The 22,213-nt window shown below is 40.8% G+C and overlaps 1 protein-coding gene across 3 annotated transcripts in view; it reads right to left on the bottom strand.

Moving 5' to 3' along the window:
- The window catches only part of LOC124879941 (dolichyl-diphosphooligosaccharide--protein glycosyltransferase subunit STT3B), a 195,358-nt gene that overhangs the window by 11,544 nt on the left and 161,601 nt on the right, over positions 1 to 22,213 (bottom strand). For all 3 annotated transcript variants that reach the window (XM_047384802.1, XM_047384803.1, XM_047384801.1), the window contains 6 exons: positions 20,158 to 20,257; positions 17,916 to 18,014; positions 16,237 to 16,383; positions 11,766 to 11,814; positions 10,069 to 10,223; positions 5,981 to 6,192 (listed from right to left, as the gene is read on the bottom strand). In XM_047384802.1, the coding sequence (XP_047240758.1) occupies positions 5,981 to 6,192; positions 10,069 to 10,223; positions 11,766 to 11,814; positions 16,237 to 16,383; positions 17,916 to 18,014; positions 20,158 to 20,257 (762 nt within the window). The remainder of the gene's footprint in view (positions 1 to 5,980; positions 6,193 to 10,068; positions 10,224 to 11,765; positions 11,815 to 16,236; positions 16,384 to 17,915; positions 18,015 to 20,157; positions 20,258 to 22,213) is intronic.

Genomic DNA, 22,213 nt, shown 5'->3' with positions numbered 1-22,213 from the left:
GTCCACGAGTTGTTTGTGCTGTGTGAAGACACGTCGGAACTGCTGCATGAACTCAGTGATGAGTTAATATTATTTTACAGCAGCTGAAAATCACTGCTCTGCTGCAGAGGAAGACTGCAAAATATTAATGTGTGCAGCTCCTTCCTCAGAGATCAAAATGCTGAGATTAAATCGGGAAAGAAAAATGTTCATGATGACACAACATCCGATTTTCCAGGTGATGAAATGTTAAGCTGAAACTAACACGTGTACTGGTATTGCTATATTCCTACAAGCATAAAACATAAAGCAAAGAGAAAATACAGTTTTTGTGGAACCAGCTCAGGTTTTATGAGGGAGAATACACTTAAAACTAAGATTCTCTACAATCTAAATAGATAGGCTGCTTTAAGCTTCGAGAGCTGGAGGACTTAAACACGTTTCTTTTGCTCTTCTCCAACAATGCAATATTATCAGTTGCTGCCATTAGCTATGGGTTTGGCCTTTTTATTTACCAAAGAAAAGACTCGTGGCTCAGTGCTTGTGTGTCTCTTTTGTGGAAGGAGTTATCATGGAGCTTTTGCTGGCTACTGATACACATGCCCTCCTTTTTGTTCCTACAGAGAATACTCCAATCTCAGTGCTTCTATGTGTGGTTATGTCGCTTTCTTGGACAGAGATCTTAAACTATTACCATAATCAACCATTGTATCCCTCCCCATGGATGGTACCCCGGCTCTGATTTTATGTTCAGCTGCATCTCTTCATGCACAGAACTAATGACACAGCTAATGCTGCCATTAACTTGGTATATTTTATTTTTCATAAAAAGTACTGTTGACTTTGTGTTTCTTTGTTTTAACCAAGTCTCTCTCTCTCCTGGGGGGAGTTTATGCTGCCATCAAGTATGTAGGTGTAGATTTTCCTTGTTTCTTAAAGATGATTCACCACGTATCCGAAAGGTTTCAGTTCTGAACATAGGTTAGGTGCATCAGGCTTATAACCTGTAGTCATAATCATGCTCTAAGGACAATAATAGGGTCTTCAAGGTCACATGAGACACTGGCCCTATCCTGAGTTCAGTTCGGGTTGTTGTCACTCATCCCAAACATGATAGCATGAGAGCTGCTTTGGCCACATGTCTCAAGGTGTGAATGGCTTTAAAACTGCCAGTGGAGACGAGTCAAGGCTGAAGTGCAGGTGTTAGAAAGATGAAACCCGAGGCCACATCCTCCATTTAGTTTCTTTTGAATTTGGAAGGCTTCATTTCCAGCTCTGTAGAGCCATCCATCGTCCCTGTGAAAAATGTACATGTTGCCATCTTCAAAAGAGTGTTACTGTCCTTGAACTGCTGAGTCTTGACCCTATGAGCTGGATCTTCAGCGTCTGGCCATCCTTTTCCGTAGCTGCTGTTTGGCTTCTCAAATCTAGCGTTTTGTGCTTCGATACTTTCAAAGCACAAGAGGAAGCATGAAAAGCCAACAGTAAAAAGAGGATGTGGCTTTAGGTTTCATCTTTCTCAAACCGACTGTGCAGTTATGATAAGTTGACAAGTTATAAGTCTGATACTCAGAAACAAATGTTTAGAACTGAAGAAACCGTTTGGATCCGAAGTGAGATGTCTTCAAATTAGAGAGGTCATCCAGTTCCTTTGTAATTTATCCCTTGTCTACATTTGTCCACCATCTTTTCTTTCCCATAGAAGGTAATCCTGTCCCAGTGCTTCTACGTTCTGCTGGATGAATTCACTATAACTGCCATTGAATGTGTGTACTCTGCCTTTCGTTCTCCTGGGAAGGACTTCATACTCAGTAGTGCTTCTGTGTTTAGCTACGTCTGTGATAGAAAGCTACACTGCCTTAACTGTAGCCAATAATACTTTGTTTTTCTCTCTCAAAGAAATGACTCCTAAGTGCATCTAAGTTTTTCTGTGTCACCTTTGTAAATCCTGTTTCCTTATCTTTCCTACTGAAATCCCTCCTGACTCACCGGTTCTGTGCGTCGCTGCATCTCCTGGAGTCATTGGTAGAGTTATTATTGCAACTGATTTGTTTTCTTTCTTCCACAGAGTGTTTCTGGCCTCATCCTAATGTGTTTCCTTTTCTGTGTCTCCTTCCTGTCCTCTCAACTCCCAGCTGGTCATGGTAGGTGGCCACTCATTCTGAACCTTGTAGAGCAGGAAGTTTCTTCTTGTTAAAAGGAGGAGGTTCCTTTCCACATTCGCCACAAGCACAGACTAGGTTTCCTTACGTTAATTACTGGCATTATATAAGTAATTAAATTTGACTGCATTGTAATTTTCATTGAATCTTTACATATTTTTTTACAGGTTCTTTATTTAATTTACTTTATGTAATCAAATCTGAATCCAATAATAAGAACAGGTCATAATGGAATGAAATGGATTGATTTTAATTCAATTTGAACCAAACCGGGTTAACCATATTTATATTAAAACTGTAAGGTCTGTTTAGTAATGTTCGTGGAGATCAACTGAATTGGAATGAACAGAATCTGAATTATGGCAGAGTTTACTCTACTGGCATTTGTAATGACATTTTGAGCTGCTGTGTGAGATAAATGTTTGCTGTCGCTAGCTTTCTAAAGTGATGAGAGGAGCTTGTATTTTCTTCACAGGTTGCTCTTGTGGAACAGACTCATTACCTTGATTAAACCACCCGAATAAATAAAACTTAATTAAGAGCCTAACTAACCAAATGCAAACAGGACTACTTCAGAGCACAGAATGCGTCGACAAACAAGCTCTCTGCAGGACGACAGCAGCTTGATGATACTGATTGATTTGCTCATGAAAGTAAAGCACTTATGATCTGCCTCAATAAGGCTGTCAGTATACTTAGATAAAATTATGTCCCATTTCATTCAATGCATTTAATGCTCCTAAATCAATACCTGCAGATGCATTATGCAACTCCAGATGTTGCAACCTCTATTTTCATGAGCCTTAAAACAAACACCTCGAGGAACGTGCTGCTGGGGTCACAGGGTGTGGAGGACATTTTCATGACTTAATTTTTCTCACCGTTTTGCAATGATTCAAGAAAGTGCCTCTAAATTCAACGAAGTGAGACAGCTAAGAGGATGGCAGCAACATCAAACTGTTACAGCTGAGTCACTGCTGAATCACAGTTTACTCAAACAGTTGGGGCGTGAAGAGGGAAGTAGACAAATGTGTAAATAAATTCAAACTGTAAAGATCCTGGTGAAGCAGGGCCAGAAAAATAAAGGGACATTCAGCTGTTAACTCGTAGCAGCAGTTCAGTAGTAGTTTTAATAGTCAGTCATACAGGTGCATCTCAATAAATTAGAATACAGATGAAAAACTTTATTTCAACTTGACAAGCAAAACCTTTATGTTTGATATAGATCTATTAAACACAGAGTGTGTATATACACTGCTCAAAAAATAAAGGGAACACTCAAATAACACATCCTAGATCTGAATGAATGAAATATTCTCATTGAATTCTTTGTTCTGTACAAAGTTGAATGTGCTGACAACAAAATCACACAAAATTCATCAACAGAAATCAAATTTATTAACCAATGGAGGACTGGATTTATAGTCACACACAAAATTAAAGTGGAAAAACACACTACAGGCTGATCCAACTTTGATGTAATGTCCTTAAAACAAGTCAAAATGAGGCTCAGTATTGTGTGTGACCTCCATGTGTCTGTATGACCTCCCTACAACACCTGAGCATGCTCCTGATGAGACGGTGGATGGTCTCCTGAGGGATCTCCTCCCAGACCTGGACTAAAGCATCCGCCAACTCCTGGACAGTCTGTGGTGCAACTGGACGTTGGTGGATGGAGCGAGACATGATGTCCCAGATGTGCTCAATCAGATTCAGGTCTGGGGAACGGGCGGGCCAGTCCATAGCTTCAATGTCTTCATCTTGCAGGAGCTGCTGACACACTCCAGCCACATGAGGTCTAGCATTGTCCTGCATTAGGAGGAACCCAGGACCAACCACACCAGCATATGGTCTCACAAGGGGTCTGAGGATCTCATCTCGGTACCTAATGGCAGTCAGGCTATCAAAGAAATGCCACCCCACACCATTACTGACCCACTGCCAAACCGGTCATGCTGAAGGATGTTGCAGGCAGCAGATCGCTCTCCATGGTGTCTCCAGACTCTGTCAGGTCTGTCACATGTGTTCAGTGTGAACCTGCTTTCATCTGTGAAGACCACAGGGAGCCAGTGGCGAATTTACCAATCCTGGTGTTCTCTGAGAAATGCCAAGCGTCCTGCACGGTGTTGGGCTGTGAGCACAACCCCCATTTGTGGACGTCAGGCCCTCATACCATCCTCATGGAGTCGGTTTCTAACCGTTTGTGCAGACACATGCACATTTGTGGCCTGCTGGAGGTCATTTTGCAGGGCTCTGGCAGTGCTCCTCCTGTTCCTCCTTGCACAAAGGTGGAGGTAGCGGTCCTGCTGCTGGGTTGTTGTCCTCCTACGGCCTCCTCCACGTCTCCTGGTGTACTGGCCTGTCTCCTGGTAGCGCCTCCAGGTTCTGGACACTACGCTGACAGACACAGCAAACCTTCTTGCCACAGCTCGCATTGATGTGCCATCCTGGATGAGCTGCACTACCTGAGCCACTTGTGTGGCTTGTAGAGTCCGTCTCATGCTACCACGAGTGTGAAAGCACCACCAACATTCAAAAGTGACCAAAACATCAGCCAGAAAGCATAGGTACTGAGAAGTGGTCTCTGGTCCCCACCTGCAGAACCACTCCTTTATTGAGTGTCTTGATTATCACCAAAGATTTCCTCCTGTTGTCTTTTCCATTTGAACAACAGGATGTGAAATTGATTGTCAATCAGTGTTGCTTCCTAAGTGGACAGTTTGATTTCACAGAAGTTTGATTTACTTGGAGTTATATTGTGTTGTTTAAGTGTTCCCTTTATTGTTTTCAGCAGTGCACATCCAAAATGTTTATTCATGTTTGATGATAGTTTTTATAGGTCTTATGTTTTAATAGTAAAAACCAACACAGAGAACTTGGCCAACTGAAAAGTTTGTCCATGTCTTTCTGAGTACAGTATATGCACTGAAAAGGATTTTTAAAACAGTGACAAATATTTAGAAGACTGTTGACATGACAACTGTCCAACAGACAGCCACTGACACGCTAAAAGGGTAGCCAAAACAGGACAATGCTAATGTAGCTGGCCTTTTTCAGAGTTTTGTATCCAAACGTGTCAATGAAAAATTTTGTGGAAGGAAAACTTTTGAGTAGAAAACAGTTCCACAGGCAGAAAGGTTACCCTCAGCCTTCAGAATGAACAAACACAAAATCTATGTTTGTTAAAGTCCAGAGTGAAGTTTTCCACAGTCAATGGTGATTTTGGAATATGTGTCTTCTGCTGGTGTTGAACTACTGAAGTCCAAATTTTCACAGCAAAATGTTAAAGAACCATACACTTCCTCATTGAGGCTGAGTTTTATAGAAATGCTCATTTTATGTTCCAGTAGGACTTGGCATCTGCCCAAACTGCCAAAAGCACCAATACTGGGTTTAATGACCATGGTGTCTCTGAGCTTGTCTGGTCTGGCAAACTGGTTTCACCTGAAACCCAAGAGACCAGAACCAACGATGCAGATTAGCTGAAGGCTGCTATTAGAGCAACCTGGGCTTCATTAACATGTCAGCAGAACCACAGACTGATCTCCTGCATTCCAAGCTGCATTGATGCAGTAATGAGTGCATATATTGAATAGTGCATGGACATCGTTTTATTAAGCATTTGTGTATTAAACATATTTTTTTATCGGTCTTATGTAATTTTAAAAACTTTCAGAGAAACAATTTTGAGTATTCATACGCTATTAGCCATAATCATCAAAATTAAAAACACTTGAAATATCTCAGTGTGTGTAAGGGATCTATATAAAACAACTTTTGAACTACTGAAATACTAAAAATTTGTGATGAGGTATTCAGTGTTTTCCACCCTGACTTGCCTTGTCGTAGAGAGTCCCAGAATTCCTCTTGTCGTCCTCGTCGCTGCTATCTTCAGCAGGAGGCTTCTCCCTCTTCGTGTCGTCTCCCATGTAATGCTCAAAGACGCTGGAGAACGCCACAGCAGACAGCATGCACACAACCGGAGTCAGCGTCAGCATGAGTCTCACCATCACTCCAGCAAAGTAAACGGCACTGATGGCGTACAGGGCCACTGGAAGTCAGAGAAATGAAAGTGGTAGGTAAGAAATTGTTTGCAGAACAAAAGGTCAGACAAGGATGAACATGGTGTGAATTTAGCTCAGTTAGACCCGAAAGGAGATAAACCTGCAAAATAAAGAGACTGAGCCGTAAAAATAAGGCAGCATAATAGGTCCTTGCTTGCTTTGCAGAACCCTGAACAGCGAGAACACTGGCTGATCATTGTCCTTGAAATGTGCCCACCTTACTCAACAGGTGCACGGCTAATCAATAACTGTTATTGGTTAATTAAGTGCTGAACAGAGACGGACTGCAATGACTGTTTTCTTAAGCACTAAAAGGTTGTCTGCCCTTGATCCCTGGAACGTCCTTTGTCACAAATTTAAAAAGTTTTGTAAAGATACCCAGAAAGAGGCTAAACTAAATCAGCTGAATCATGGAACAGGAGGCTGATGTAGCCTTCAACAAACACATCAGCAACATTCCACCTAGGCATGTAAAGACACACGACATTAACACTGCAGGGGGGTTTCAATGAAGTCAAAAGCAAGATTGAGTTAGCAATGATATTTTTAGTTAAGAAAAAATTATGAATTTTATTTTCTTACTTAAACAAATTTCGACTGTTATCCACGCCACTGCTAAGTTTGTGGAGAGTTCCTTCCCTGCTGTGTGGTGTGTATTCAACTATCTGACCTACAGTTTCATAACAAATAAGAAGGATAAAGCTTCTTATTCACTATTAAATGAGCCGAGTTCCACAAGTTTGTGAAGTTCTCAAAGATTGCAGTGGTCTAAAGTATGGGAATATTACGTTAGGTGAAGTTAAACTAAAAAGGTGGGGACTGTAAGGGTTCTTTACAAGCCAAGAACGAACCACGATGGGCTTCTGAAGAGATGACATCACATCCAGGTGCTACTGATAAGCCGACTGTATAGTCTGCTTTGTCACGCCAAATTTAGATGCATATTTCATTAACACTGCGCCTGCAGAAACAGGTTATTTTTCCATGACAGTTACACTCATAACAAGTTTCTCCACTTTTATTTTAGTCCTTTGGACACTTTATTTATCGATAGTTAAGAAATTTTCATATTTCTCAATTTAGCCTCCACCCTGAAGATACACTTCATGATGTATGTTTATGTATGTTTAATAACTACAAATATACACTACAGACCAAACGTTTGGGACACACCTTCTCATTCAAAGAGTTTTCTTTATTTTCATGACTATGAATATTGTAGCTTCACACTGAAGGCATCAAAACTATGAATTAAAACATGTGGAATTATATACTGAACAAAAAAGTGTGAAACAACTGAAAATATGTTTTATGTTCTAGGTTCTTCAAAGTAGCCACCTTTTGCTTTGATTACTGCTCTGCACACTCTTGGCATTCTGTTGATGAGCTTCAAGAGGTAGTCACCTGAAATAGTTTTCACTTCACAGGTGTGCCCTGTCAGGTTTAATAAGTGGGATTTCAAGCCTTATAAATGGGGTTGGGACCATCAGTTGTGTTGTGCAGGAGGTGGATACAGTACACAGCTGATAGTCCTATTGAATAGACTGTTAGAATTTGTATTATGGCAAGAAAAAAGCAGCTAAGTAAAATGAGTGGCCATCATTACTTTAAGAAATGAAGGTCAGTCAGTCCGAACAATTGGGAAAAATTTGAAAGTGTCCCCAAGTGCAGTCGCAAAAACCATCAACAACCATCTACAAAGAAACTGGCTCACATGAGGACCGCCCCAGGAAAGGAAGACCAAGAGTCACCTCTGCTGCGGACAATAAGTTAATCCGAGTCACCAGCCTCAGAAATCGCAGGTTAACAGCAGCTCAGATTAGAGAACAGGTCAATGCCACACAGAGTTCTAGCAGCAGACACATCTCTAGAACAACTGTTAAGAGGAGACTGTGTGAATCAGGCCTTCATGGTAAAATAGCTGCTAGGAAACCACAGCTGAGGACAGGCAACAAGCAGAAGAGACTTGTTTGGGCTAAAGAACACAAGGAATGGACATTAGACCAGTGGAAATCTGTGCTTTGGTCTAATGAGTCCAAGTTTGAGATCTTTGGTTCCAACCACCGTGTCTTTATGCGGCACAGAAGAGGTAAACGGATGGACTCTACATGCCTGGTTCCCACCGTGAAGCATGGAGGAGGAGGTGTGATGGTGTGGGAGTGCTTTGCTGGTGACACTGTTGGGGATTTATTCAAAATTGAAGGCATACTGGACCAGCATGGCTACCACAGCATCTTGCAGCAGCATGTTATTCCATCCGGTTTGCGTTTAGTTGGACCATCATTTGTTTTTCAACAGGACAATGACACCAAACACACCTCCAGGCTGTGTAAGGGCTATTTGACCAAGAAGGAGATTGATGGAGTGCTGCGCCAGATGACCTGGCCTCCACAGTCACCGGACCTGAACCCAATTGAGATGGTTTGGGGTGAGCTGGACCGCAGAGTGAAGGCAAAAGGGCCAACAAGTGCTAAGCATCTCTGGGAACTCCTTCAAGACTGTTGGAAAACCATTTCAGGTGACTACCTCTTGAAGCTCATCAACAGAATACCAAGAGTGTGTGGAGCAGTAATCAAAGCAACAGGTGGCTACTTTGAAGAACCTAGAATATAAGACATATTTTCAGTTGTTTCACACTTTTTTGTTCAGTATATAATTCCACATGTTTTAATTCATAGCTTTGATGCCTTCAGTGTGAAGCTACAATATTTAAATTGTCATAAAAATAAAGAAAACTCTTTGAATGAGAAGGTGTGTCCAACGTTTTTGTCTGTACTGTACATTATGTAAATATATTTACTGGTAAAATGTTACTTTTCCTATTTTTGGCAGCTTGAAGTCCGAAAAAGATGGATCGTCCTCAAGTTATGTTTTGACCACCAGTAGACAGGCTTTACGAAGTTTACAAAAAAAACAATCAATGGTCTGTTTTACTGAACTCCGATATATTTTTTTATGCTGAAGTTGGCCAATATTCCTTGAACGATAGACTATCATGGTGTTGATTTTTTTTGTCCATAATGTATATATGTAGAAATTGTCTCATCATAACTTCCCATTCCATTTAAAATAAATACTGGAAGGCTGAATGATATCAGCCAGGCTATCATTGTGTTTAAACTATCATGTTTTAACTGTGCTGTGTTTGGTCCAAACTCAAAGGCTGACACCAAACTGAGTCGTTCTCTAGAGCAGAAGCCTCTTAGGTATCTATGCCACAGTCCAGCACATTGGCCTTATCGTCTACTTGCAGCTGGTTTGACAAGCACAAAACAAGCTGGCCAGCTGCACTGAGGTCTAACTTTATTAACTGATGAACAAAAATGATCTAGGCTGTCTGCATTTTTCTTTGAATGCGGAAGATTCCTTACCGACTGAAAATACAAAGAAGCGTTCAAAGAAGGCTCTTTTACTCTGTGTGCATTAATAGAGACAATATTAAAAGCCTGTTTTAGTAGACCATTAAAAGCGCTGGTGAAGGGCTCACCAACTTATGTAACTCCAATGAAAGAGTGAGAAATTCAGATGTTTGAAAATCACGTTACTAAAAAAAAAAAAAACAACCTCTAAAGCACTAAAATAATCAGACATCATGGTTTGTGCCCCGTGAATGTAAAAACATGTTCAAATTATAGGAAATCTATGCAGTAGCTGATGACATTTTAGCTTGACTCAATCATGTATTAAGAAATGCAGTTTTTGCCAAAATAAGGAATATACTGTATACTAAAAGAAAAGGTGGACTAAACACACTGGTGGCAGCAGAACTAAAAAAAAAAACACTGAGGGCGTCGCATGTTCCAGCTCAACGCCACAGATCACATTTACGTTTAATGATGTAAACATTTTAAAAAGCTTCGCACCAAACACGCGTTCATCATTGATGTTCTTGATGCAAAACCAAAGGCCTGCTGGGAAGGTGCAGACCAGGATGTGGAGATCAAAGAAGAAGGACACCCACGTGGTTGGCTGGTGCTCTGACACCGATGCAATGATGGGGATATGGATCTTGGCGTAACTATGGAGACATGACGATAGGAGGAAAACACAGGTTATAATTCATGTACTCTCTCTGAAAGCAGGAAAATCACAACAGTTCTTCCTGATCAAGGATAAAAAAAATAAAATAAAATCAACCATATTTGGCCCACTATATACTAATTGGATTTAATTTCATAATGTCTGATTTGTTTAGTCAAAGTGAACATTTCTCATTTCTGTGTATACATAAACTATTATGTAAAACGTTTTTATCCCTTACTTATTACTTGTGTTTGTGTATCTTTTGTCACACTTAATGTTTAATGATCACTAAAAAAATGTTTAATATCAAACAAAGAAAACCTAAAAAGAAAATACAAAATGCAGTTTACAAACAATGATTTCATTCATTAAGAGGAAAAAATGCCATCCAAACCAACCCGGCTCTATGTGAAGAAGTATTTCCCCCTTTTTCAATCATGAAATAACTGATTAACCACATTTTTGGTTTAACTTCACAGCCACAGCAAGGCCTGATTACTACCAGACCTGGAGAATCAGGAATCACTTAAAACCTGTCTGACAATGTGGAGGAGGATAAAAGATCTCAAACCAAAATAAAACCACACCTAATGCCTGCAAAATTTACTCGAGTTATCCCAGAGGTCACAAAACAACACAGAACCTCTAAAGTACTGCGGGCCTCACGTGCCTCAGTTCAGGTCAACAATGATTCAACAATAAGACAAGAGACTAAGCAAAGAGAAAACCACTGCTGGCTAAAAAGAGCACAAAAGTCCATCTTGCATTTGTCAAAAAACATCTTGATGAACCCAAAAACCTTTGGGAAAATATTCTGTGAACTGATGAGACGAGAGTGGACCTATAGAAGACATGCATCATATTAAATCTAGTGATAGTAAAAGGACCTCATACCTACAGTGAAACATGATGGTGGAGGTGTGATGGTCTGGGGTTGAAGGAGAATGTCATGAAATAACCCTAATGATCCAAAGAACACCAGATAATCCCCTCTGAATGGGTTTCTAAAACATAATGACAATTTCTGAGAGGCCCAGTCAAAGTCCAAACTTAGATTGAGATGCTGTAACATGACCATAAACAAGCTGTTCAGGCTCAAAACCCCTCCGATGTAGCTTAAATAAATCAATAATGTAAAGTGGACTGAGATTCTTTCACAGTGACGTAAAAAAACAACACGACATTGTGGTTAGGTGCTACAGCTTGAAAAATCAGGACAATGCGGTTTCTAGGTTTACTTTCTGGGAGGACAGAGTTAAAAAAATAAAACCCAAATAAAATATCCCCATTCTACTTATATCAGCAAGCCAGGGTTTAAGGGATTGATTGGTTGTGCTGTAAAATCCCACACTTTGCAGAGCATCTAGAGAACACCGAGTGCCTCATGCATTGTTCAACACAGCCTGCATCAGCAGCGTTTTCCCTCCTGGGATGTTGCAGGATGGCTTTATTGCCGTCTCAGAAAAACACGCAGACACGCAGTTGACTGAACAAGTGCTTCATCGACGGAGGAAATGTCAAGGTTAGCTGAGCTTACCCGGTGTCCCAGAGCGAGTAGAAGCGACCGCTCCACGGAGCGATGTATCCTGCAGGCAGAAAAGACGATCAATAAGGAAATACTTAGATTTTAATGCTTTTTATTTAACTTTTGGCATCCTAGGTTTGTTTGTAAGTGTGCAGAAAGTTTGCTGAACTAAATTAGCATGAAGTGGAGGGGAAACAAAGGTTGTGATAAAAGTTTGAAAAGAAGCTCTTTTAGTAACAAAATGTATTACTTTAAAAAGAATTGTGCAGCTTTACAAAACAATGTTGAATTGGTGTGTCTATTGATGATGACAGATAAATAGGACAGGACTAATAGTAGTAGCAGTTTGGGTTTAAGGTCAAATCAGCAACAATAACAGCATAGATTAGACATTGAGAGAGAATTCAAGTATGATTATTTAATTAATTGGCAATAAAAACATAACTTTGTTTGAGTTAACTTACTAAAAACATTTCCCAGAAAATGCAAGTTGATATTTATTAGCCACACCAGGGCTGTAGAACCAAGACTCAAATGGAAACTGCTAATAACAAAGTAGGCTTGCGGATTTCAAGAAGTAAAGCATAATGCCCCAAACTAAAGACATTATAGAAGACAAAAGTCTGATATTAAAATTAGTTTGAACAAACAGGTGTTTCAGCCACCTGTTCCGTTTCCCTATTAAGACTCCTGAGGACATCCTACAACCTCATCAATAAAATAAATGTTATAAAATTACTCCAAAACAAATTTAGACAATTGCTGTCTAACAATTTATAGTAACGATAAAAACAAAGTGATCGAGTTTAGTGGAAAATGTGCTTGTTTTGTGATCAATCATTGGAATAGTTTTTATCAATCTACCCTAGTTTAAAGAAAATAATAAAAATCACTAATATTGACTTACAGTAAGTAAATAATGTATAACAAGTCCAATGGATCTTCCAGTCCAGTGGCTTAGTGCATGAAGCAAAGCTTTTTAACTGCAACCTATTCAAGAAAACCCTCAGCAGAGAACGTGTCGATGCCTAAAATAACCCGCTCAAAAGAATTAAAGGACCACTTTTAAATCAGAGTATAATATATAAAGTCAGTTTAACTTCTGGAATATTGATCTGGTCAGTTAAGCAGTAGAGAGGGTTGTTAATCAGTGTCAGCTGTTTTGGTGTTAATGAAATTAACAACAGGTACACTAAAGGGGCAACAATGAGACGACCCCAAAAACAGGAATGGTTTTGCAGGTGGAGGCCAAGCATTTTTCCCCTCCATTTCTTTTTCACTGCTTTTCAGTAGTTTTGCATTTGACCAGGGCCAGTGTCGCTACTGGTAGGATGAGGCAACACCTGAACCCTACAGAGGTTCCACAGGCAGTCCCACTCCAGCATGATGGCACATCAATACGCACCATCGCTTGTCTCAAGAGCATGGAGGAGAATCCAGAAGACAGGGAGTTACTCTACTACCAGAGCCCTACAAACTGACCTCCAGCGGGCCACTGGTGTGAATGTCTCTGACCAAAACATTAGACACAGCCTTCATGAGGGTGGCCTGAGGGCCCAACGTCCTCTGATAGGCCTTGTGCTCACTGCCCAGCCTCGTGGAGCTCAACTGGCATTAGCCAGAGAACACCAGAAATGGCAGGGGCAGCACTAGCACCTTCACACTCCCCTGACATAAATCCAATAGAACTACTCTTGGCCATCATGTTTAGGTCCATAGGACACCCTCCAGGCTGCACCTCAGAGTGTGCAGGACGTCAGTGATGCCCTGTTCAGCATCTGGGAGGAGATACCCCAGGACACCATCCATCATCTCATAAGGAAGCATGCCTTGACGTTGGCAGGCATGCATAAAAGCACATGGGGGCCATACAGACTACTGAGTACCATTTTAAGTTCCTGCAATGATTTCAACAAATAGGACTAGCCTGCTGCTTTAGTTTTTCAGTTTTAATTTATCGGTGACTTTGGAATAAGGCCTCTGTGGGTTGATACTTTTCATATTCATCAAATGATGAGGGATCCTTTTGTTCCTAACACATTACCCATTTCATATCAGCATGGATATCCAGCATGATTCTTTTTTTCCAACTGAGATCTGATGCGTTTTAAAAGTGTTCCTTTAATTTTTTTAAGCAGTGTATATTTTATTGATGCTATTTAATCAGTGGAATTGACTTGTTTCTAAATGTAAGTGAAACCATTTAAGTTGCAAATTAGAGCGCACAGTGCATTTAAAAATGTCTTCTCTTAGGCTTTGATCTGGAATACATTTCAGCTCAGTTTCCTGGGGGTTCATGGAGCCCAAACAAATTAAAATGGTACACACACTCACACTCCACTGTTCTTAAAATCTTTCCACCAACATCGAGCTGCACTCCATCCTGTAATTGCTCCATCGCTCAGGTGTTTTAAATAAGATGGAGAGATCTCTAAATAACAAGCAACTAAGCTGTAAACCAAACCAGGCAGAAACACAGATGAGGAAGTCTGTACAGGAATAAAAAGGTAGACACACAAGCAGGTAATTCATAGGATGATACCGATTTGACTGATCAATACCTGGCTCAGTGGTAAAGATACCGAGGAGAAAAAGTACTGTAAATGTATTCTGCACTCTGAAATAAAAAGGTTTGACAGACGGGGTCGAGCAGGTAGTATCTCTGATAAAAACTGGCACGACGCACCCAACAGTCACCGAGTCCTAATGCTAAATTCTGATGGCAGAGAGACAGCAATGTTTTACCAGACGAAGCCAGTGTCCAAGTGACAGAATGTCGGCATCCATGCGAGTCATCAGTCCGTACGTAATGCTCTACCATCTGTCTGCACTTGGAGAAGTCCTGGACAGGCTGTGTATATTATCCTGAGTAGCAGAACGCTGAATTTCAAACGTAACAGCTAAAACTTTGCAAACAAAGTTTCCATACACCTGAAGGAATGTCGACTGTTTCTCTTTCCCTTTAGTATGTACAGCGAGGCAATGCACCGCCATGTAAGGAAAGGCGAGGGGATGATTTCGAGATCTGGATCAGGAGAATTTATACTTTAAAGTCTGAAAGAAACAGATATCAATAGGATGTGAAGAGGAATTTTATGGCCTGCATAGTGGCCACAGCACGATGACATTTCTAGGAAAAACATCAACATCTCCAAAGTTCACGCAGCTGGCTGAACATGCAAAAATACAAAAACTAGTTCACCAACAGGCACAAAAAAACATCTCGTATGCAAAGCTCCAACATCCATGTCTGTTTATGCTTGTTTATCATTCTGCCTTCCAACTTAAATTTTCAGACGCACAGAATGCTGATTAGCAGCCCGCTGGGCCTGCAGGTCAGGCCATGAGAGGGATGGTACTGGATGAGCACATGGCACCATTTGGCAAAAATAAAGGAAAATAAAGATCTGAAATGGCTTAAATCCCAGGTCTGGATCACCATCAAACCTGATCTCTGCCCAGACAAATTAACTGTCCACCAACCACCATTTCTGCTACACCGCTGTCAAAATCAGGAAGAAAATGGATTTATTTGTGGTCTTTTCTTCCTTTAACAAGCTGCAATGTTGCACTGAATGTATAGTAATCATGTCAAGCTGTCCAGGTCTGTAAAATCATCCTTAGCATCACTTTAAAAGGAGCCCATTAGATCTGCAATTTTACTCAATTAAAAAAAAGGCAGCAATAAATAATATTGCGACAAAAAACTAAGGATGGTGAGAAATTGCTGAGAGATACTGCAGAGTTTTTCAGGTCAGGATTTAATATTTGTCCAGGCTGTCAGTTCATCAGGTATGAATACAAAAGTTCAGTGTTTAAAACTGTAAAAACTACAGACTGCAGGATAAATAGATGGATGGGCACCCCTATGTAAAAACAGATTAAAGTATAGACGACCACTTACAGACTTATTTAGTTTTTGCTTTTTTAATCACACTTTCTCAGAAAAAATTTTAATATTGGATAACGACACTTTCTTTAAAATATTAAGATAAACTTTACTTTTCCAACCGTTTGTTTCAAATTATATCAGGGCCTGGGTTTGGATTGGAAAATTTAGCTCAATGTAGTTTCATCACAGTTAAAAAGGGCAGCAATTACATTTTCCCTAAAGGCCACGTTGGTTTGGATATCTTTCCCCTAACATATGAAATCATGACATGAAAACTGCTTTTTGTATTTACTCACATTATCCAATATTAAAATTAGTTTGATGATCTGCAGCATTTAAGTTTGACATAAAAGAAAAAAACTTAAGAAATCTTACAGATTTCTTACGTTTCTGGAGATGGATGGACACCAGAATGAGATAATGGATGGGATGGAGCGAGGGAGGTAGGTACTGATGGATGGACACACGGGTGGATGAAAAACAAAACTGGCAGAGGCAAGGTCTGATTACAGCCAGGTGAGCTTGGTTCTAAATATTTTTTTCAAGTTTTCAAAGGCCATAAAAGCCTGAAGTCAAAATGGCGATACAGACCTGTGTAAGTGAGATAGATCACTGTGAGGAAGACGACACAGGCAGCAAGAGAGATCCCGAGGAAGAAGAGCGTCTGAAACTCCTGTCGGGTGAGTCTGTCCTTCAGGTACTGTAGGAAGGCATAGGCTTGGAGAAGTGCAAACACACCTGAGAAAAAGGCACAGGCAGACAAAAGATTGAGCAAACATCCAAAGGAAACTCCAGCTGAATGTTTGAGGAGGCTCGGATTGATGCTGCCTCCTGCTGAGTACAAAGTGGGTTTGTCATTTCAGCAGAGTTCTCTACAAAGAAGTCTATGAGATCCCCTTTGGCTATTCAGGCAGATGTTGAAGACTAATACCTCAGGACAACATATTTTAAATGCATGAGACGTTTCTGTGTAAACAAACCCATCTCTTTGGCTTGCCTTATCCTTATTCGCAGCACTTTTCTTCGTTCCTTTACTCTGGCTTTCTTTGAGCCGTTTTCTCCAGCACCTCTTTGCTTGTCCGGATCATTCAAAATAAAAATAGGAAGGAAAGGGCGACCTGGTTTCCCCATTTTGCATCACCTACCATCCATTCTCAAAGCTTGCATGAAAGGTTCCTGCCTGTCTCCTGGAGGGCTGCCGTGCTGCTAACATGCTTGTCAGTCTATGCTGCTCTGCTTTCCCGCCTAAGGGGGCAACGTTTCATCGGCCCTGATGGGTCTGTGGCTCAGTCATTCTTCACAGTTCCCACTGAGCTCCATGAATGCCGCCACCAGATGTTCTGAGCAGCTGCTACCTTGATGATACTAAAACACATTTGCTTGCTGAGAGATAGAGGGGAGCCAAAACCAGGGGGTAAAATGTTTTGATGTTTTTTTTTTTTTTTTAAACAGCTGCAAGTGACACTTCAACTTGCACCTGCTGCAGAGTTAAGAAAACTCTCCAAAAAAGGGCTTTACTCTGTTTTCAAAAGGTGCCAAAAAAAAACCAAGCATGAACAGAAGAATTGTGCCTTTTCCAATGTATTCATCCCTGTTTCCCAGGCAGCAGATGGGCCCACTTGAGAGTTCAAACTCGGCAGGCTTTAATAAACTTTCCAAAAGCAAAACTGGAGAGGCACTGCATAGGCTGCACGCAGGACCGGCATGGAAAGGTGCTTTCTTGTTTCATCTTTAGAAATGTACTTTAGATCCGTTTTCTCCTAAAGAGAGTGATTAACACTGGTAGCAGAGGAGGAAATTATTCCCGATTTATCCTGAAGAACATGTATCCACTGGTTGGAATGCATCTACAAATGATAATGCACTTTCCTACACAATCTCTCGACTGCCCAGAGTCCAGAGTCCTCTCTTATGCTCTCTCCAGCTAACTCCACGGGTTTTCTTATAGGATTTAGCTCTGAGGTCTCAGATGGCCATCGAAGAAGGCTGATCATTCATATCCGTTTTTGCAGGGTCCCTACACATTTCTCATCATAAATTCCATCTATTCTGTTGCATCGGTGATTTTTAAAAACAATTACCTACTAATCTGCCACATGTTTCCTCTCTGTATAAATTAACTCAAATTAAAGGCTGTTTTCTACATTTATCAGTGGGGGATTCGGGTTCTACAATAAAAGATTAATTTATTGGACGGCTTTTTTACAAAAAACAAAAGGGCTCTTATAAGCAAACACTACTCCCCTGCTGGTACGGAGGGTGGGTCTTACCTGCAGCAGCCATGTGCTCGCTGGTCCTGATTGGCTGGAAGCCGACAAAAGGGATCTGCATTGACAGTATGAGCCCCACTATGTAAAACGTGCTGTAAGCTGAGAAAAAATAAAGCAGATGGAGAGGAGAGACAAAGGGAACACCAGATAAGACATCCAACAATGAAAACAAATTACAGCATAAAACAAATCCATTACTGCACTCCAGTTTTGCTCCCACTAAGAGGGAAAATCAACCTCAATAGAGGTGTTTAAAGTCTATTGATTTTTCACTGCCGTACTTCACAGGGAGTAAATACAAAATAGCTAATCTAATGGCATTTGCTGAGAAAATGAGAGTTGGCCTGGTACAATGTGGCAGGGGGGCCGGTGTGACGAGGCATCCTGGAACAGTGAAACTCCCAGCCTACTGTGGCTTCGAGGGGGGAACCGATTCACAGACACACCAGCTTAATTAAGATTTCATACTCTTCCTGAAGAGTGAGGCTCGTGTCTGGAGTAGCTGTGCCTTCCCTCCGCAATCTCTTTTTCACACATCTGCTATTGATTCGAGTCAGAAAAAAGATGAATTGCCAGGGAACGTAACCTGCAAGGCATTTAATTTAAGCAGAAGATTCTTTTGTGTAGGATCCTTATTTGAGACAGAGAGACACCTAGTTCTGAAAAAGGAGCTCTGATAAGAAAGAAAAGAAAAAGGTAAATGTCATTTCTATCTTAAATATATGCATTTAAATTCATCTCTTTGTTACTCATTTGCTATGAAATGGGGTACAAGGTTTCTGAATAATGCCCAGGCTGCAAATATCAGTGGAAAAAAAATCATCTCACTTTTGAAGAACTGTTTGGAGTGAAGGTATGCCAAAGCCATCTCACCACAAATAGGCCAGAATGTACTTCAAATCTCTCAAACACTATGCTTTGTGAGTACAACTAATAGTCCATGCATGGATAAAGCTTGACATCATCTCATTTATCTTGACTGTTAAATGGGGGCCTGCTGTGAACTCCTGCCTACTGTAAGCTGACAGCTTCCATGAGAGACTACAGGAGGGACTGAGTTCACTGAGGCTGCAGAGCTGCTGTGTGGTAAAATGCCTTGCAAAGTATTAACTACCTATTCAGGTTTTTCTCATTACTACCACAAACTAATGGATGTTATTGCGATTTTATGTGACAAAGCAACACAAAGTAGCATAATGATAAAATGATAAAGTAGAAGAAAAAGAACAACGTTTTTCCAAGAAATCTGTAAATCAGTTTTTTCAAGCATTTGTTTTAGCCATCCTAAATACAATACATTGTTTAACCATCTTCCTCTGCAATTAAGGCTTCAAGTCTTTCTGCATATGTCTGTACCAGGTCTGTACACGGCTAGACGTACGTTTTTTTGCTTTTCAATGATTACTTTCTTTTTGCACCTCTTCCAGAAAGGCCAGAACACGACTAGCTGTTGTCCTGTTTACAGATTGCTCCAGCTGAGATGTGGATCATTGCAGCTCCTCTAGAGTTACTATGAGCTTCTTGATAGCTTATCTGATAAACACTCCCCATCCCCAGCCTGTCAGTTTAGGTAGACGGCCGTTTCTTGGTCGGTTTGTAGTAGTGCCATAGGATGTTGTTTCCCAACTTAAACCTGCACTGAACATCTTCAATTCTCTACATCTTTTAGATTTTTATTTGTAAAACATATTAAAACCATGTATCCTTTTCCTTCCACTTACTTATGTGCTACTTTGTGTTGGTCTACCAAATAAAACCACTCAAAATACATGGAAGTTTGTGGTTAGAAAGTGACAAAATGTGGAAACATTCAAAGAGGTACGTATGCTTTTGCAGGGTGCTGTAAGTGGAACTGGGATGCTTTGAGGAATAGCACAGCTTTGTGCAGATATTTGCAAAAAAAGGTAAAGAGGATCGGGTAGCAGGTGGTTGCTTTTACTGTAAAGAGGCATGTGGGCGTGAGGATGTCTGCATCGCTGATGATGAAGCGCCTGTGGTCGTCAGTAATGAGTACAGACATGACTGGGCACTGAAGCCTGTTGTGGGGTCAAATGCTGGGGGGTAACAATGTTTGGAAAAGCCTGTGGATCTCCTGTTTATTGCAAACATTTCTGATCCACAGGGAAAAGCTCTGAAAACAATGTCTCCACGTCATACACAGTTTGTGAGGGTATTATAATAGGAGGTCAAACAGAGAAAGATATTCTTTAGTTTAATTGCTTGTGCTTTCTGTGCAACTTACCGATGTAGACTCTTCTGCTGTAGCGTTGCATCAAAAGTAGAACAAACACATGCAGAGGAATCAAGTTGATAATAAACACATAACCTCCCCATGCCGACACCTAGAAGATACAACAAAAACATTTAAATGTCAGTAAGCAAACAGCAGAAAAATCTTAGCCAAGGTAATTATTGTATAGTTAAAGCTCTACAAACAGGTTTATATAAATAACAAGACCATGTTGGATCATGACGGATATAATCATAGAAACATTGTCTCTTTAGGCCTGGTTGACACGGCAAGATTTTCAAATTGTCGGTTGATTTTCTAAACCTGAGAGACCCCACGTGTGATAAAGAAAATCTTAGATATGACAGCTTTGGTCCTACAGTGTGAGATGTCCAGCCACACAGCGAGCAAATCACACAACATAACAAACAGATTTCCCTCACAAACATTCAGATGTCAGACGGGAAATCTCACAAACCCTCTCCAGATCAAACGTGAGTTCAGTCACCATGCTTTCTGATTGGCTACACGTCTCATTCAACAGACAGCATGCTTGTTTGTCCTCGGGGAACACCCCATACATATAGGGGGTCCAAGACAATCCAACATGTTGAATTTCCCCGATTTGAGGCCAGAGCGGTCCTGATGTCCTTCCGGTGACAGTCAAATAAATATATGAGCGAAGAGTGAATTTGCTTCTAAAAGTGCTGATAAAGACAACTATTTAAGAAGAAATAGTAAGTCAAGACCCCTCGTTTGAGAAAACATGCAGTTTACATTTACCCACAAATTAACATGTGGTCGATGAGCAGCAAAAACAAAATCAGAACAGAGTTGAATTTTAGTTGAAATTAAATTATTTTTCTTCAGAAAGACGTTGACCAAAAAGGGCATTTTTTAGTTGCACACAGAAATCAGCTGTTACCAGGAACCAGCAGATTTGTAGCCCTGACTTGTGACTGGCAGGTTGGACGCTCAAAAATAAGATCTTTTTCTAATCAGTGAATGCTCTTTAGTGTGGATGTTGCTACAGAGTGAAGAGCCCTCTGTCGTTGTTCAGCCTAAGTAATGGAATTAAAACAAAAGAAAGGGGACTCACAGAGATGAAAGAAGCCATTTCAAAAGAAAACTGTTTTCTACAACATGTTAAGACTTCATTCAGGCTGTGAGACAGCTAGAGAGATCAAGGCTCTACGCAGATAACAGGACGGCTATTGTCAGTGCTGCTCAGTTTCATTCTTTTGATCGTCAATCTTTGTCTCTTATGGAACATGTTGGATTTAGAAATGCTGGCAGAATTTCAGAAATCTCAGAGTGAAGGTCAGGGTTCACATCAAGTAGACCGCCGTAGCAACTCGTCGAAGCTTTTCAAAAAGAAAAGATCGGAAAGCGGCTTCGAATTTGGTGCGCCTCTAATTGTTCCCGCTCATTGGACTGAGTATAAAATTATAAAACCATAACATGAATCTTTTGTTGGACTGACCCCAAAAACGTTTAACAAAAGTGCTGATATGCCCTTTTCAAGTGGATGTCTTTTTACTCAAACTGCATGATTTAAAAAAGAACTTTCTTGCTCAAGCAGGTGTGGCTGGAAATGTCAGGCCTGAACATCTAAAGGCTCCCATAGAGTCGGCCATACTGCGGTGTACAGTGAGCGGCGTGGACTCCACGCGCACTGTCTGCGCCCGTTTGAGACTTCACAGGCGAACGTATCAATTTCCCACATGCTAATTTGCCTTGTAGCTAAAACAGAAGAAAGGAAAGTTGTATATAAGGCCATTGAACCAGCAGGAAACCAGCAGGAATTCTTCCAAATAGATAGCAGCAAGTTTGATGAGCTAGTTGAGCACCTAACCCCGTTTCTTCTCCACCAGGACATCCACCACACACCTTCGGTGCGGAGCAGAGAGAGGCAATGACACTGTGCATCCTCCCAGCAGTGTGTCGCTGCCAGCTATCGCCTGGCAACTGTGTCAAAAATATTGTCGGAGGTGAGTATCAAAGTAAACTGAGTCAGATTTTTGGCCTGATATTTATTAATACTGGGAAGGCAGTGGTGGGGGAACTA

Source organism: Girardinichthys multiradiatus, chromosome 13 (assembly GCF_021462225.1).
Source record: "Girardinichthys multiradiatus isolate DD_20200921_A chromosome 13, DD_fGirMul_XY1, whole genome shotgun sequence".
NCBI classification, from domain to species: domain Eukaryota; kingdom Metazoa; phylum Chordata; class Actinopteri; order Cyprinodontiformes; family Goodeidae; genus Girardinichthys; species Girardinichthys multiradiatus.
Note: the sequence above shows the minus strand (reverse complement) of the source record. Positions and strands in the feature narration are given on the sequence as shown.